This window comes from Peromyscus leucopus, chromosome 16_21 (genome assembly GCF_004664715.2).
Source record: "Peromyscus leucopus breed LL Stock chromosome 16_21, UCI_PerLeu_2.1, whole genome shotgun sequence".
In the NCBI taxonomy this organism is placed as follows: Eukaryota; Metazoa; Chordata; class Mammalia; order Rodentia; family Cricetidae; genus Peromyscus; species Peromyscus leucopus.
In genome coordinates this window covers 66894886-66911011 of record NC_051084.1, presented here as the reverse complement: position 1 = coordinate 66911011, position 16126 = coordinate 66894886, and the positions used below count along the sequence as shown (strand labels likewise).

The 16126-nt window shown below is 45.4% G+C and overlaps 1 protein-coding gene across 2 annotated transcripts in view; it reads right to left on the bottom strand.

Annotated features, from left to right (window-relative positions):
- Adgrf1 (adhesion G protein-coupled receptor F1) overlaps positions 1–16126 on the bottom strand; it is a 53991-nt gene that overhangs the window by 17802 nt on the left and 20063 nt on the right. For both annotated transcript variants that reach the window (XM_028887278.2, XM_037199953.1), the window contains exons 4-10: positions 14729–14789; positions 12771–12914; positions 10987–11160; positions 8948–9048; positions 7348–7406; positions 2727–2878; positions 308–471 (exon numbers count right to left, since the gene is read on the bottom strand). In XM_028887278.2, coding sequence (XP_028743111.1) covers positions 308–471; positions 2727–2878; positions 7348–7406; positions 8948–9048; positions 10987–11160; positions 12771–12914; positions 14729–14789 — 855 coding nt within the window. The remainder of the gene's footprint in view (positions 1–307; positions 472–2726; positions 2879–7347; positions 7407–8947; positions 9049–10986; positions 11161–12770; positions 12915–14728; positions 14790–16126) is intronic.

Genomic DNA, 16126 nt, shown 5'->3' with positions numbered 1-16126 from the left:
AACTCATGCTTCCCCTTAGTCTTCAACTCCAGGGCCGCTTGGATTTCCAAGTTGACCTTAGTCGCTGTTTAAGCATCTATCATATCTATAAGCATTGAGTGCCTTCACTCTACTAAGACAAAACCATTAACTCAGGCGTTTTCGGACTCTGCCCATCTTGCTCACAATCTGTGGCCCAACAGAGACCTCATATTTTTGCACTCTATCTAAAGATACAAATAGTCATATTTGACCCTCTACCTAGGCACACTCTCTGGGTGATGTCCACTGTGAAATTCAAACTGCCAAGCTCCTTAAAATGTATCACCTTCTTCAGTTCCACCAGCTGAGAGAGCACGCAGGACTCCTTGATGATCTGCCACCCAGAGCGCCGGCACCTGATAGTGATGGTTCCAGTGAAGCCGCTGCTACAGGGTAGAGTATATTCATCATCCTCAGACCCGAATCCAAAGGAGATGCTGTTACACTGGGCTGGAAAATAACAGGTACATGGGGGAAAAGACTCCAGAACATTCTAGCACTCTACAACAACAACAAAACTGCAGTGTTGAAGGGATTTAGAAGTTACATTTGCAGATTTAAAATCAAGTGGGCATGGCAGCCCGCCTTTAATCCCACCAGCACTCAGGAGACATGAGCAGGGAGTTCTCAGATCAATCTGGCTAGACAAACTAGCCGGAAACGATGAGCTCCACATGCCGTAAGAGACCCTGTCTGGATATATAAAATGAAAAGCAACCGAGGAAGACATCCAACATCAACCTTGGGCCTCCACCGGCACTCATACATATTTGTGTCCATACGCATACAAACCTGATAACCCCGAGGATGCCATAGAACAAAGAATGATAATGCAGTTGGAATACGGATGCTTGTCACTGCGACATGATCCTTCCTGCCATGTACTTATTTTAAAGCTGCTTTTACTGCATCACCAATGACCCTTAGAATATATCCTCTCATGACTGGAACTAGGAGATGGCATCGTCAGAAGCCAGGTCCTCAAGGCCTGGAAACTTGATTCCTTCATTGTCCTGTTCTGTGTCTGACATAGCAGATAGTGGGTGCTGGCTGAGTGAATGCTGTTGGCAGACACTGACAGAGGTTGTGACCGGAGATAGCCAAGGCTGAATTTAAAAAGTAAAATGAATACACAACATTTATGGCTAACTGCAGACCTCCTAGTCTGCATCTTCTATTTCTTGCAGACCCAGCCCTGCATTACACACCCCTTTGCATACTCTTTACAACCACTGGGGACCACATGCCATTTCTCGGCTTCTGTGAGATCGATAGATTCTTTCGGACTCCATACATGAGTGAGGATATATAGTATTGATCTTTCTGTGTCTGGCTTCTTTCATTTAACGTAATGTCCCCTGAACTCATCCATCATGCCACAGGTAGCAAGAATCATCCTTTTCAGGGGCTGACGAGTACTGCATATCAAAATAGCTGGGAAGTGTTCATTGACTGTTTCCATTGCAAGGAAATCATAAATGTTTGAGGTGATAGATGTACTAATTACATCATTACACAATGCCAGCAGCTCGCAAAATAGTACATTATCATCCCATAAATGTGCATGACTATTCTGTGTCTAATTAATTTTTTTTTTAATATTAGGCATACTGATGCACAGCCATAATCCCAGGACTCAGAAGGCTGGGGGTGGGTGGGAGTTTGAGAATTGGAAGCCAGTCTGGGCTACAGAGAGACACTCTCTTTCAAGAAATTGAAGAGAGAGAGAGAGAGAGAGAGAGAGAGAGAGAGAGAGAGAGAGAGAAGAGGAGAAGGGAGGAGAGGGGAGAGAGGGGAGAGAGAAGGGGAAAGGGAAGGGAAGGGAAGGGAAGGAAAGGAAAGGAAAGGAAAGGAAAGGAAAGGAAAGGAAAGGAAAGGAAAGGAAAGGAAAGGAAAGGAAAGGAAAGGAAAGGAAAGGAAAGGAAAGGAAAGGAAAGGAAAGGAAAGGAAGAAATGTGTGATATTTGTTTTAACCATCAGCATCAACTGGACACAGTGTAGAATTAACTACCTGGGAAGGGAGTCAATGAGGGCTTGTCTAGATCGGGATGGTGTGTGGTAGGTCTGTGGTGGATTTTCTTAACTGTGTTAGCTGAGGTAGGAGGACCCACTCTGAACATGTCACCATTCCATGGGCGGGATCTTAGACTTGGATGTGACTGAGACTAGCTGTTTCAGGTCCTGCTGCCTCTACTTCCCCCAAAGATGGACTATAGCCTGGAATTATGAGGCAAATAAACCCTGTCTCCCCCAAGTTGCTTTTATCAAGGTATTTTACCTCGTCAAGAGGAAATGAACTAAGACAGTATTTTTAAAATGTAGAGAGAGGAGGGTGTGTGCACTTTCCCCTTGGGTCTTTAGGTGATGAGTTAAAACTACCATCTGCTCCAAGGCATTTCCCATGTGTCTATCAGCAAAGCGTTGCTGAGTCATGTCCACCACAGCCTGTATGAGTCAGCGCTGCTGAGTAGTATTCATCTCAGCTTGTAGTGGGGTCAGTGCTTCAGCACGTTTACCTGAGATGCTCTGATCTCCAATTAGTAGCTATCACAGAGTCAGCTGGGGTTGAGTGGTATGGGGGTGGGGGAGGCTGCCAGGTTCTACTGAAAGTAGGGTTTAGAACAGTTCTCTTGGAAACAGGCATCCGCAATCTACATCATGCAGACTGATGAAAGATTGAATCAAAGATGGAAGCCCAGCATTACCTTCCCTGAACACTCGAAAAGAGCCATCTTCAACCGAGAACCGTCTTCTCAGGGCCACCCGCGCCTTGTCAGCCACCCGCTCCATGGCAGACAGGAGCTCAGTTGTGTTACTGGAGCCGGTCACTTCATAGCCAACAACGATGCTTCCTTCTCTGCAGTGAGGAGTGGGAGAAAGTAGAGATTCGCTGTCCCTGCCTTTAGTCTCTCGGGACAAATCTGTGAGTGCATGGTATGGAGTCCACAGGAATGAAGCAAGCAGATTGTCTACATGCCTTCATGGAGCTGAGAAATAAACAAATGCTCCCCCCCCACACACACACACGTGTGTGTGCACACATACATGTGCACACATACATTTCTATCCATGCATGCATATGTACATATCATTTGCATGCACATGCATACCCGTATTCATCCTAGCATCCATGTGTACACACATGTATGTACATATGCCCACAGTCATTTCTAAATGTTAAAGGTTATGAGAGACAGGTAGAGAGTGGCGAGCATAGAAGGCAGAAGGAAATGCCTCACACTCTATGCCGGCAGGGTGGAGAAGGTTTCTCGGTGGAACACATCCCTGGTTTTTGACACAGGCCTTTAAGATGATGTCTTAGTCAGGTCACTATTGCTGGGATAAAACACCATGACCAAAAGCAACTTGGGGAGGAAAGGAAGGGCTTCTCTGGCTTCCTCCTCCAGGTGATGGAATATCACCAAGGAAAATCAGGGCAGGAACTGAAACAGGGCAGGAACCTGGAGGCAGGAACTGAAGCAGAAGCCGTGGAAGAATGCGGCTTACTGGCTTGTTCCCCACGGCTTGCTTAGCCTCCTTCTTATAACACCTAGGACCACCTGCCCAGGGATGGCACCACCCACAATGAACTGGATTCTACACCAATCAGTGATAAAGACAATGTACTATAGACTTGTATACAGGCAAATCTTATGGACACATCTTCTCCATTAAAAATCCCTGTTCCTAAATGTGTCTCTATCTTGTGTCCAGTTGACAGGAAACTAATCAGCATAGAGGAGGAGACAAGGGATGAGCAATATTCTTGATGGCATGCACGTATCTATAAACATTCTGGGACAGGCAGAGTGTGACCACCTTAAAGACTGGAGTGACTAGTCCAATAACCTAGAGAGAATGGTAGGAAGTAATACAGGGGAAATAACATCGGGAAAAGTAGCTAAAGGAAGGTGATAAGGAAAGCAGGACGATGAGCTAAGGAGGCAGTGGTTTGGCTTGAACTAGTTGGCTAACCATTTCTGTGGAAGCATTTAGGTTGAGGTTATACTTGGCAGACTTGCTAGGAAAGCAGGTTTGGGATGTACAAGAAAGAAACCAGTTAACAATAACTTCACAAGGACACCCACAGAACCAACTAATCTGGACTCATAGGAGCTCACAGAGACAGAACTGACAACCAGGGAGCCTGCATGGGACTAGACCCTCTGCATATATGTTACAGATATGTAGTTTGGTCTTAGTGTGAAACTCTGAATAGTGGGAGCAGAGGCTGTCTGTGACTCAGTTGCCTGCTATGGGGACCCTTCCCTCCTACCAGGGTGCCTCATCCAGCCTTAAAAGAAGAGGAGGTGCCAAGTCTCACTGCAACTTGATATGCCATGGCTGGTTGATATCCATGGAACGCCTGCCCTTTTCTGAAGAAAAGGGGAGAAGGAATGGATGGGGAGGAAGAAGGGAGAGAGAGGGGAGGACTAGGAGGAGAGGTGGGAGGGGAAACTGTGGTCAGGATGTAAAAACAAAATAAATAAATACAAAAAAAAAGAGAATAATTTCACAGAATGGGAACAAAATTAGTGTGTTTATACAGTGGAATATTATTGGACAATAAAAAAGGTGGAACTCACAGCTACTGGGTAAAACAAGAATGAACTGCAAGGATTTCATGCTGAGCGATGGAAGCCAGGTAATGAAAAAAATTATCATCATCATCATCAACAACAACAACAAAAACCAACTCCTTGCATTTATATGACATTCTAGAGCAGGTTAAACTAACCTAGGGAAGTAGAAATCAGCCCTAGTGGCAGCTTCTGGTGGAGAGTGTGGTGGTAGCCATGGAGATTGGCTGCAGAGGAACTGGAGGGACTGGAGGAACTGGAGGGATTGGAGACAGTCTGACTGGGCGGGACAGGCTGTGTGCAGCAGGTCAGACCCGATGGAACTGTGCATTGGCAATCTGTGTACAGCGTGATGTGTTCATTACTCCTCAGACAGTAACTGAGAGCGGAGCGTGGCTCAAGGTTTGAGTCCAGCAACTGGGAAGGTCAGGTGAGAAGACAGTGAGAAGGTGACTGGTCTGGAGTGAGTGGGCCGGGGGGCGGGGTGCAGAGGTGGCCCTGGGTTCGACATGCCCACTGGAAGAGCAAGCAGAAATGTCCAGTTGGTGGCTGACATTCAGAGCTCAAGGCCAAGACAGGCGACAGGCGAAGCCGCAGGTACACAGAGGGCCTCTGAAGCCACAAACACACTCGACAGCACGCATATGGAGGAAATGAGTCCTGTGGTTAGTCCGAGAGATCAGCACTGAGTCACCTTCACTCCGCAGGCCAGGCTGGCCTGGAATTCACCACGGAACCCAAGCAGGCTGGGAACTTGCAGCAATCCTCCTGCTGCAGCTTTTTAAGTGCTGAGATTCCAGGCGTGAGCCACCATGCCCAGCTACCTCTGTTTTAATGTTGTATTTTCTGACTTTAAAAAGGTATTTATTTTAAAGTGCTGCTGTAATTAAGCTTAAAATACAAATTTTAAAAATATATAAATATTTTATTATGTGCATGTGGAGAAGGGGGATGTGTGTACACCTGTACGAATACAGGTGTCAGGGAGGCCAGGAGAGGGTACCAGACACCTCTGGAGGTGGAGTTACAGGTGGCTGTGAACCATCTGATATGGGCTCTAGGAACCAAACTCAAGTCCTCTAGGAGACCAGTATGTATTCTTCACCCCTGGGCTAACTCTCCAGCACACACACACCCCCTCCCCCCAGCTACCCACATTTTAAAGAATGCAGACACAGAGAGAAGCCAGGTTTGGAAATGAGAAATTGGCCGGAACTTCTGAAGCCTCCAAATGCAAACTCAGGTGCTTTTGCTCTGATACGGCCCTCCCTATTCCGCTTGCCGACTGTTTTCCTACCTAGTGTTTATTTTGTTTTACTTTAAAACAGGGTCTCCCTGTGTGACCTTGAATTCACTGTGTACTCTAGTTCAGTTAGGAAATAATGGCAATTCTGCCTCCACCTCCCAAGCACTGGGATTACCTTCATGTGCCACCACGCCTGGCTGTTTTCTCAGTTTTTGACTGTAAAATTACTGAAATTAAATCTCAGTTTCATTTAGTAGTTCACTGACAGCAACGGCAAAAAAGAAAAGAAGACAGAAAGAAGAAAGGAAGGAAGGAAGGAAGGAAGGAAGGAAGGAAGGAAGGAAGGAAGGAAGGAAGAAGGAAGGAAGGAAGGAAGGAAGGAAGGAAGGAAGGAAGGAAGGAAGGAAAGAAAGAAAGAAAGAAAGAAAGAAAGAAAGAAAGAAAGAAAGAAAGAAAGAAAGAAAGAAAGAAAGAAAGAAAGAAAGAAGGAAAGAAAGAAAGGAAGGAAATAATGATCCATTATACAGATTCAATAGAAGTAAAAGGAAGCCATGTTCTTCTCTGTGTTGGATTTTAAAGAAAATTACTCCCATGGGACTTTCTAAATGACTTTATGGAATAAGAATACATTTATAGCTCGTGTTGCTGAAAATTTCCCATGACTGGTTTGAAGTTAACCGTGGAAAAAATAATGACTCAAGTTCTCTGACCTCTAAGCTACTTCCTCCAGCACGCGGACTACAAGTAGCTGGCAGTTGATGCACACATGATCAACTCCAAATAACTTTGAATTGAATCATAAACAAAAGGCTAATTTACTAAATATCTCTTTATTTGCTGTAGACAGTGACTTCTGAATTTTGAACCACAGCCTATACTTGAGACCTGCACAGAAGGACTGTTTTATCCAAGGTTCCCATCGTGACTCCAAATTATACAACATCATGTCTTCTGTAGTAGAAAAATGCTCATCTCTCTACAGCCACATCCCTCATGCCACCCCTCACCTCTTCCTGAACCTATCACCATGATTCCCCCTTCCTCTCAAGTTCCTACCTACACCCATATGTTTACAATTCTCTTTTTAATGTGTGTGTATTCTTTCATGCATTGTGTGTGTGTGTGTGTTCACATGCACATGCATGTGTGTACTTGTATGTGGGGACTAGAGGATGACCTCAGGTTGTCATTAGGAATGCTCTCTACTTCTTTTGAGACAGAATCTCCCACTGGCCTGGATCTCATTAGGTGAGTCTAGCTGGCCAGTGGACCCCAGAGATCCCCTGTCTCTCCCGCCCCAGCCCTGGGATTACATGTGTGCACTACCATGCCAGGTGTTATTATGTGGGTGTGGGGGGGGTCAGACTTCAGATCTCAGGCTAAGACATCTCCCTAGCATTGACTTTACAATTCTGTCAGGACCAGCAGGAATATCACTGGGCATTCTCAGGACTGGTGCGGAATTCTAGAGCAGCCCTTTTAAGACCAGCTGTGACTTACCGAAATTGGGTGACCCGAACTGACTCAAAACCGCGGATTCCTCTGTATGCTTCTTTAAGCTTAGAAAGAAAACAAACGACAGTGTTCCGATCTTTGTCCTCGCACATCAAAGAAACAAAATTGGAGCAAAACACAGATGCAAACAACAAATAAACCAACAGCAGATGAGCAAAGAAAGAAGGGACCCTGGGAAGAAGTTATGTGTCAGAACAAATACAGTTAAAATAACAGCTGAGAACACATGCACACAATTTATTTTTGAGGCTGCTAGGAGTGTGTAAATGACTAGAGGCTGGGGAGGTGGCTCCATCAGGAATGAGATTACCACAGGAATGAGGACTTGAGTTCAGAATCCCAGCATTCATGTAAATGAAGTATATAGCCACATACTTCTGTAACCCGAGTGCTGGGAAGTAGAGACAAGCAGATCCTGGAGCTGGTTGGTCAACCAGTCTAGCCACTTGGTGAGTCCAGTGGAAGGCCTTGTCTCAAAAATAATAGCAATGATAATGTGTGGACACATTTAAATTAGATTAACCAGAAGGTACTTGACATCTGTCACTGGCCTCCACACGTGCACACAGAGACGGGTGGTGTTGGAATAAGGGGAATAGGGTAAATGATGTGGTAAATGTACCCAGATCTGTGCTCTGGCACACTGACTGGTCTACTTCTTACATGACTTCACTATGAAGTCAAGTTTTGTTCAGTAACTCTTTCAGCTTCTAAGAGATGCTTCTTTATGGAACTAATTAAAATGCTGACGATTGAGTTTAGGTTGTGATCATTTAGTATGTGTAGTTAAAAACCATAAAATAGTCAAGGATCCTTAGTATAGCATTCAAATCAGCAAGAAAAACCAAACCCAAGTCAACTGATAGAATCTCAGGAACGCTCAAGGAACATCAATTGTGGGCAGAGAGACTAGGGGCTCTGTAAGAACTCATCAAATATAAGTCACTAAATATGTATTAAGGGACGGAAGAGTTGGCTCAGCAGTTAGTTAGGAGCATGCAGAGGGCCTGACCTCCTCTGTTCCCAATGTCCACCCATAGGTCTAACTCCAGGGGATCTGACTCCCTCTTCTGGACTCTGCAGGTACTGCACTCATTTCACTCACACACACACACACACACACACTACAAATTAAATACATCTTTAAAAAATATGTTATTAAGGGTCTAAGGTGATAATTTAGTCAGTAAAGCACTTGTCTTGCATGAAGCCCCAGGACCTACATTAAAAAAACAAATTCAGATGTGATGGTACATGCTTATAACCCCAGCACTGAGGAGGTAGAGACAGGCAGATCACACAGACTTACTAGCCAGCCCAGGTAAATTGGCGAGCCCCAGGCCAAAGAAATCCCAGTCCAAAAGGGAAAAAAAGCAGGAGGAGAAAGAAAGAGAGAGGGAAAGAAAAGAAAACACATTTGAGGCTGTTTTCTCTGCTCCCCATATGTGCACACAGCACCCACATGGGTGACCCCTATATACAAATATGCACACATATAAAATACGGATTAAATACATGTTCTGAATTGAAGAGCACCTGACCTTGTGGTTGGAAAGAAAACCCTCACATAATAAATAGTGCTTACTTGATTTTCAATTTCAGTTGTGTAGTTGGCGTATACAGCAGAAGATGAATTCCAAAGCTCTTTGGTAAAAGTTCCATTAATTTCAAAAGTGCCCCAAACCTCTATAGGAAATGGGGAAAATAGATACAATAAATTTCTAACTTGATTTTATCAGCAGCATAAAATTATGAAAGTACAATTCAGAACCCATGGTAGCTATTTTTATCTATTTACTTATTTGTTTGTTTTTCCATAATTCTCAAGACAAGTCACTCAACACTCTGTGTGTGTGTGTATGTGTGTGTGTGTGTGTGTGTGTGTGTGTGTGTGTGTGTGTGTCTGTATTTGTCTGTCTGTGTCTGTGTACATGGAGATGGGATGTTTGGTGTCTGTCTCAATTATTCTCTACTTTATTTTTGGAGACAGGGTCTCTCACTGAACCTGGAGCTCACGAATTCTGATAAATAAGCTGGCCAAAGAGCCCAGGGATCCTGGAGTCTCTGCTTCCCCCCGTTTTGAGATTCCAGGCATGCGCCACTGTGACTAACTAAAGATCCAACCTCAAGTCCTCATGCTTCCACACCAAGCACTTCATTGGCTGAGTCATCTCCTCCGCCCCAACACAACTTCCAAGCTCTATGCTAACTCTCACAAGCCCCATGCTTACCAGCTCAGGGCCAGTGCTCCTCTGTACAGAGCTGGTCTCTCTGTGGACAGCTCCTGCTCACTCTGCATTCAGGTCTAATCATCAGCTACTCTGGAAGCCCTTCTGTGGTCCCCAAATGCAAAATCCTTCTACTTCTGAATTCCATCACTGCCTTTTCCATCTGGCTATACGTGTCTCCCCAGTACTGGTGGGAAGCCCCTCACGAGTACATCGCCTGTCTGAGCCTTCTTTCTATTTCTTGTGGATGGATCAGAAATAGGTCTTCTTCCAAAATGTGGGCTTTCGTTGGCATTTGGTGAAAAAAATTCTTTTCTTTCTTATATTACAACCCAGCCTCCCCCATGAGCCTGATAGTTCATACATAGCAAGACAAATGCTTTGGGGCTTCTACAAGGGTCTACTCTGGAACTGGACATGAAGATGGTCCTTAACAGACACATGATGCCATAACATGAATTGCTGTGTCCTGGGAAGGAGAAGTAGGCATGCTCAGTTAATCTGGACTACTTCTGGCTCCTCCCTCAGTATTTCCTCGTACCGAAAACCCAGAGCTTCAAGATGACTAGACCAGTCTTTTGGAAGCTCCTCCTCCTCTTCCTCCTCTTCTTCCTCCTGCTCTTTCTCCTCTCCATCCCTTTTCCAACTCCTCTTCCTTCTCTTCTCTCTTCTACCTCTTTGCAGACAGTGTCTCAAACTATAGCCTAGACCGTCCGAGAACTTACTATGCAACCTAAGCTGGCCTCAAACTTAAGGCAACCCTCTTGCCTCTGTCTCCAGAGTGCTCGGGTTACAGACACGAACTCCCACGCTCGGGGGAATTTTCTTAAAGTCCATTAAGACCTGGAGTCCATGTCACTAGCCTTATCTCATTCTTCATAAAACAGAAACTTATGTCAACAGTGGTTTCCCTAGTCTCTAAGGCTATATACATTTTGTGTGTGTGTGTGTGTGTGTGTGTGTGTGTGTGTGTGTGTGTGTGACTTGGAATATATTTGCTGCAATGCAGAGCAGGCCTTGATTTATCTACCAAGTGTTCCTCCTGCATTCACACATCTAGAATCAATGCTGGGAAAGAAGAGAGCAGAGAAGGAAAGCATCCTGGCTCAGGCAGTTGCCCACTTGGATTACAGTGCATCTTTCTAAATCTCTATAGAATTCTGCAGTCACAGAGCGGAGCTGCATGTGTCTAGGGGCTGAAACAGCATCCAAACATCATCTTGTGGTTGGGGATCTGCTGCTCTGAGGAAGCTTTCACTGGGTCTAGACAAATCTAACAGGGTATTTCTGCCTCACCAACACCCTTCAGCATCAGCTGCCCTCAGCCAAGCAGAGCTATATAATACTGTCTGTGCCGCATCCCGGGATGAGAGTATTCCAGCCAAGAGGTACTTACTTGCTCTCTCACAGAAATTAACACTCTGGCTGAGGTCTTTGAGAGGGCAGTTACAGCTTGAGAGGGGTCCAGCTGTGTGAAGGTAGCAGTTCTGGGGATCAAGGCAAGAGGGAGGAAACCACATGTAGCTGTCTTCACAGACACACTCCGGGAACCCCTTCAGGCTTCTGCAGTCTACATAGAGAAAAAGAGACAGAGCACAGTTTCACCGTGTCTGCTTTCTAAATCAACTTCTCCTCAGTCTTTAGCTCTGACTTGGAATCCGAACCAAGGCTTTCTCAGCAGAAGCTGGAAAGATGGCAGTGTGTTTAAGATATAGAAGTGTCCAACTCCACAGATTCTGAGGTTGCTGTGGAAAATCCTAGCAAAGACAAAAACCCAAATAGTTTGGCTTTGCATCTAAAACAAGGCTACAAATCCCACCAGTACCCACTGTGATGGAAGACAAGCAGAAGCGCATGGTCACCACATAGAGTTATTGACAGGGTCTAAAGGATATTTGACTGTTATCTCATGGAGTCCCCAGTCATTCACCTTTCAGCACTCCAAAGGACACCTTCACAGCCGCATGGCAGGGCTGGAGACATGATTCAGGGTTTAAGAGCTCTTGTTGCTCTGCAGGGGCCGAGATTGGTTCCTAGCAATCCTGGTGGCCGACAGGTATCTAGAACTGCCACTCCAAGGCATCTAAAGCCTTCTGCTGGCCTCCTCGGGTACCAAGCATGCATGTAGTATACATATATACATGCAGATAAAGTACTCATACATGCTGAGTATGGTGGCACACCCCTTTAATTCTAGTACTTGGGAGGCAGAGGCAGGAGGATCTCTATGAGTTCAAGGCCAGTCTGGTCTACAGAGCAAGATCCAGGACAACCAGGGCTACACAGAGAAACCCTGTCTTGGGGGGGGGGCACTAATTCACAAAAATTTTAAGTGTTTAAGTGTTTTAAAAGCTTAGAAAGGAAGAATGATTTGGAGGTGGGGTAATGATGAAAATGACTACCAGTCGATGTTGTGCATTTGTTATTTTGTGTTGGACCTGACATGCCCATCAAAAGCCTTCCATCTTAACAGAAAGGTGAAGGGCGAGGCTGGGCAGGGGCTGGCAGGGATGTGAGGGTGAGACAGCCCAGGATATGTCCGAGAAACATACATGGGAGTGTGTAGTGAGTGCTTGTAAAACTTTACCATATTTCCTGGAGCATTTCACCCCCAGAGTTTCTAATCCAACACATGGACTAAAGAATTTTCATTTTTATCCAGTTCCCTGCTCCTGATGGTGGTGGTGATCTGAATACCTTGGGACTCACAGCTTTAGCCAAGTCATTAAACTTCTCTGGGAACCACTTTCATGGTTTGAGTTACCAAATATTTCTTGCTATCTTCTGGATACACACTGGGATTTCGTATCCTGGCTTCATGAGGCTGGATGGGGTCATAGAATAAATTCTGGCCAATAAGATAGGAACAGAATTAGTGTCTTCCATTCTCAGCCCAAGATTGTCATTGGCTGTAAGATGGTCTCCAGGGTTTCATTTCTTTGTTACTCAGAATAGATACATTTGAAGTAGGATCTCATCCACCAGCTTGTACCTGAGCGACAACCACAGACACAGCTCCTTTGCCAACATACAATGCACATGTCCCATTAAGAAGAAACATTAGGTCTTGATGCCACAGAGCTTGTGTGAAATGATCATTTTTCACAGCACAGCCTGCCTACCCTGACTGGCCCGCCCCTCTTCCCATTTACACTCCCAGTCCCTGGAAAGCTAATTTACATGTGGTGGCCTTCATTCTGATGATCTTGCTGGGCCCATGTAAACATGGTGATGGAGAATTCAAATGCTTCAGAAATCTTTTCAGTTCTCTCTTCTCTCTGGGATCCCTGTATGTCATCTGAAGCAACACCTCATACTCCTGGGCTGGAGGGAGAGAGAGGTTATCAGCAGGTCTCTGTGTGAGGGGAAGATCACTTAGCTGTCATCACGTCCTGCTTAGAGCTCCCGGGCTGTCCCTGACACTGGTCACTACACTCTGCACGTCCAGATGTTGACTTAACACTTGCGCAAGCAGACACGCCTCACACATGCCTCATACAGACCTCTCCTCCCACTTCTGCTAGGCCAATAGTTCCCATGCTCTCTGTCCTACCCCAGACTCAAGCGGAAACAGGCTTCAACATCCTACTCACCCTTCCGTCATACCTTAGCTTTGGTTTCCTTGAAATATCTCCAACATAACCCCCACAACCTCACCCTTTCCAAAGAACTTGTTTTTTTTTTTTTAATGTTCCATTAATTAGTGGCAATTTGGGGATTTGCTTGAAATACAAAAGCAAAACACAACCAGACCTTAGTTTATATCTGTGCACACTTACCTCCAGCTACTCATTTCTGTAAATAAACAATTTTCCTTTCTTTCCCCAAAGATGAGCCTTCTGTCCCTGGGGCTCTGGTGTCCTGGGCTTCCACATGCCAAACCCAATCTTACCTTGGGCCTTTGCATGTGCTAACTCTGTAGCCAGAATGACTGGGTTCAAATCTTCTCTACAGTTCCTTAGGAGTACCCCCAAATGGTGGGGAACAGGGTAAATGTGACCCTGTTCACTTTCCCAGGAGTCAGTGGTACTGACACCAGATAGGTTGGGTTAAATCCTGACTTACAACCCCTAGCTCTGGGCCCCAGTTTCACGGTCTTTAAATAAAGATGACCATGAACAGTCAAAGTGTGAGTATGATGGTTTAATTTATATAAAAGAACTAAACACAGCCTGACATAGTGACAGCCCAATAAATAAATAAATAAATAAATAAATAAATAAATAAATAAATAAATACTTGCTGTATTTTATTGTCGGTGTTATTGTTGGGGAGATCCTGTTTGTGGCATTCCATATTAAAGTTATTTTTTGTTTCATTTTCCTGAAGAACTGTAGTCTTGCACTGGGGACATGGTTCATGCCAAGCCTAGCACATGGCCGTGTGCCATGTAAGTGTACTTAAATGCATTGCATGCCAGAAAGTTTGTTGTGGACTGCTCTAGAACCTAGCCATCATCTCTGTGTGGGTCAATGTCTTCATAAGGAAATACATTCAGTGCTCCAAACATCGGGTCTAAGTGTTGACATCCACACCGGGATTCATCCCCAAGCTGAGAGCTCTATGCATTAATTACATTCAGAGGCACAAGAGAAAAGGAACAAAGAGAGGGTGTGGTGCACGATGCCCATCCCCCTTGTCAGCTTCCCTGGATTTGTAGTCACCTAGGAGACACACCTCTGGAGCGGTATTTGAAGGCGTTTCCAGAGAGGTTTAACTGAGAAGGAAAGCCCATCCTGAATGTGGATGACACCATCCCAGGAGCTGAATAGAAGAGGAGGGAGAGGAAGCACACTGAGCACCAGCAACCATCCCTAAGCTTTCTGAATGTGGACATGGTGTGTCCAGCTGCCTGCCACTCCTTCCTGGCATGATGGACTGCATGGGCCCAAATTAACCGGTTCTTCACTGCAGTGCTTTGGTAAGACATCTGGCCACAGCAGCAAATAGACCACCCAGTACACCGTGTCTTTCTTTAATCCTTAAAAAACGTCTTACTCAAGTATTACCACTATTCTCACTTTACAGATTTGGATAATTCCATAATATGCCTAAGACCACCTGGCAGTTGCTAGGGTAGGAAGCCTGTTTGCTTGGCATCAGTGTCCCCGGGACCAGGACCTCTCGCAGGGTCTTACCTGGATGTCTTTTCTCAACCACACTGACATCTCCTTTTGTTTTGTTGTTGCCATTTTTCTGCTAAAAAAAAAAAAAAAAAAAAAAAAAGGAAAGAAGATGATGGCTGTGGTGAAGCTTTGTGATCTCCAAATCACAAGGCCTGTGGACTTTCCCAGATGACCTGAAATTGCTGATCTAATACCCAAGCCTAGAGTGATAGGAGATGGCTGAGAGAGGCCTTGCCAAGGCTGCTTGAGCAAAGACCTGAAGGAAGTGATGGAGTCTGCAGGAAGAGGAAGTGATGGAGTCTGCAGGAAGAGGAAGTGATTGAGTCTGCAGGAAGGGGAAGTGATGGTCTTTGCAGGAGGCAGGAACAGCATGTGTGCAGGCCAGAGCTATGAATGAGTCCAGCTGTGACGATAAAGTAAAGGACTGGAGAGCATGAAGAAGTGAGGGAAGGGAGAAGAGTAAGAGGTGGGGATGGAGTCCACAGAGGCAGGGCATGTAGACAGAGGCAGGTCATGTAGACAGAGGCAGGTCATGTAGACAGAGGCAGGGCATGTAGACAGAGGCAGGGCATGTAGACAGAGGCAGGGCATGTAGACAGAGGCAGGGCATGTAGACAGAGGCAGGGCATGTAGACAGAGGCAGGGCATATAGACAGAAGCAACTTGTGTACATCTAGCAGACCACAGAAACATGATTTTAAGATTTGTAGGAAGGGTTGTTGTTGTTGTTGTTGTTGTGTGTGTGTGTGTGTGTGTGTGCATGTTGCATATACATGGGTATATTAGTGAGTGCACCCATGTGCCCATGGGAAGACCAAAGAAGCTATTGAATGTCTTCCTCTATCACTCTTTAGTTTATCCCTTGGAGACAGGGGTCTCACTACAGTGAATCTGGTCACTGTTTTGGCTAGACTGCCTGGCTTATTGTCTGTCTGTCTCCACACTCCTGTACTGGGGTTACAACCATTCCCAGTATTTTTTTTAAGTGCATGCCGAGGATTCAAACTTGGAGCGTCATGCTTCCAGAACAAAAGATCTTCACCACCGCATCAGTTCCATCAGTTCTGTAGCCCTGATTTTAGCTTTTACCTAAGAGTGATGTGGAGTTCAGACAGGGGGAACACAAGAAAGATTCACTCTGACTTACTTTACAGAAGCCTTAACCTTGAAGCCATGTTAAGAATGGACAAGCCCTCCTCGGTGCTGGGTTGCCCAACCTGGATGCCGGGGGAGGAGTCTGGTCCTGCCTCAACTTAATGTGCCAGGCTTTGTTGACTCTCATGGGAGCCTGCCCTTTTCTGAATGGAGAGAGAGGAGAAGTGTGTTTGTGTGTATGTGTGGGGGGACTGTGGGGGGAGGGGAAACTGTGGTCAGTATATAAAATAAATGAAAAATATTAATTTAAAAAAG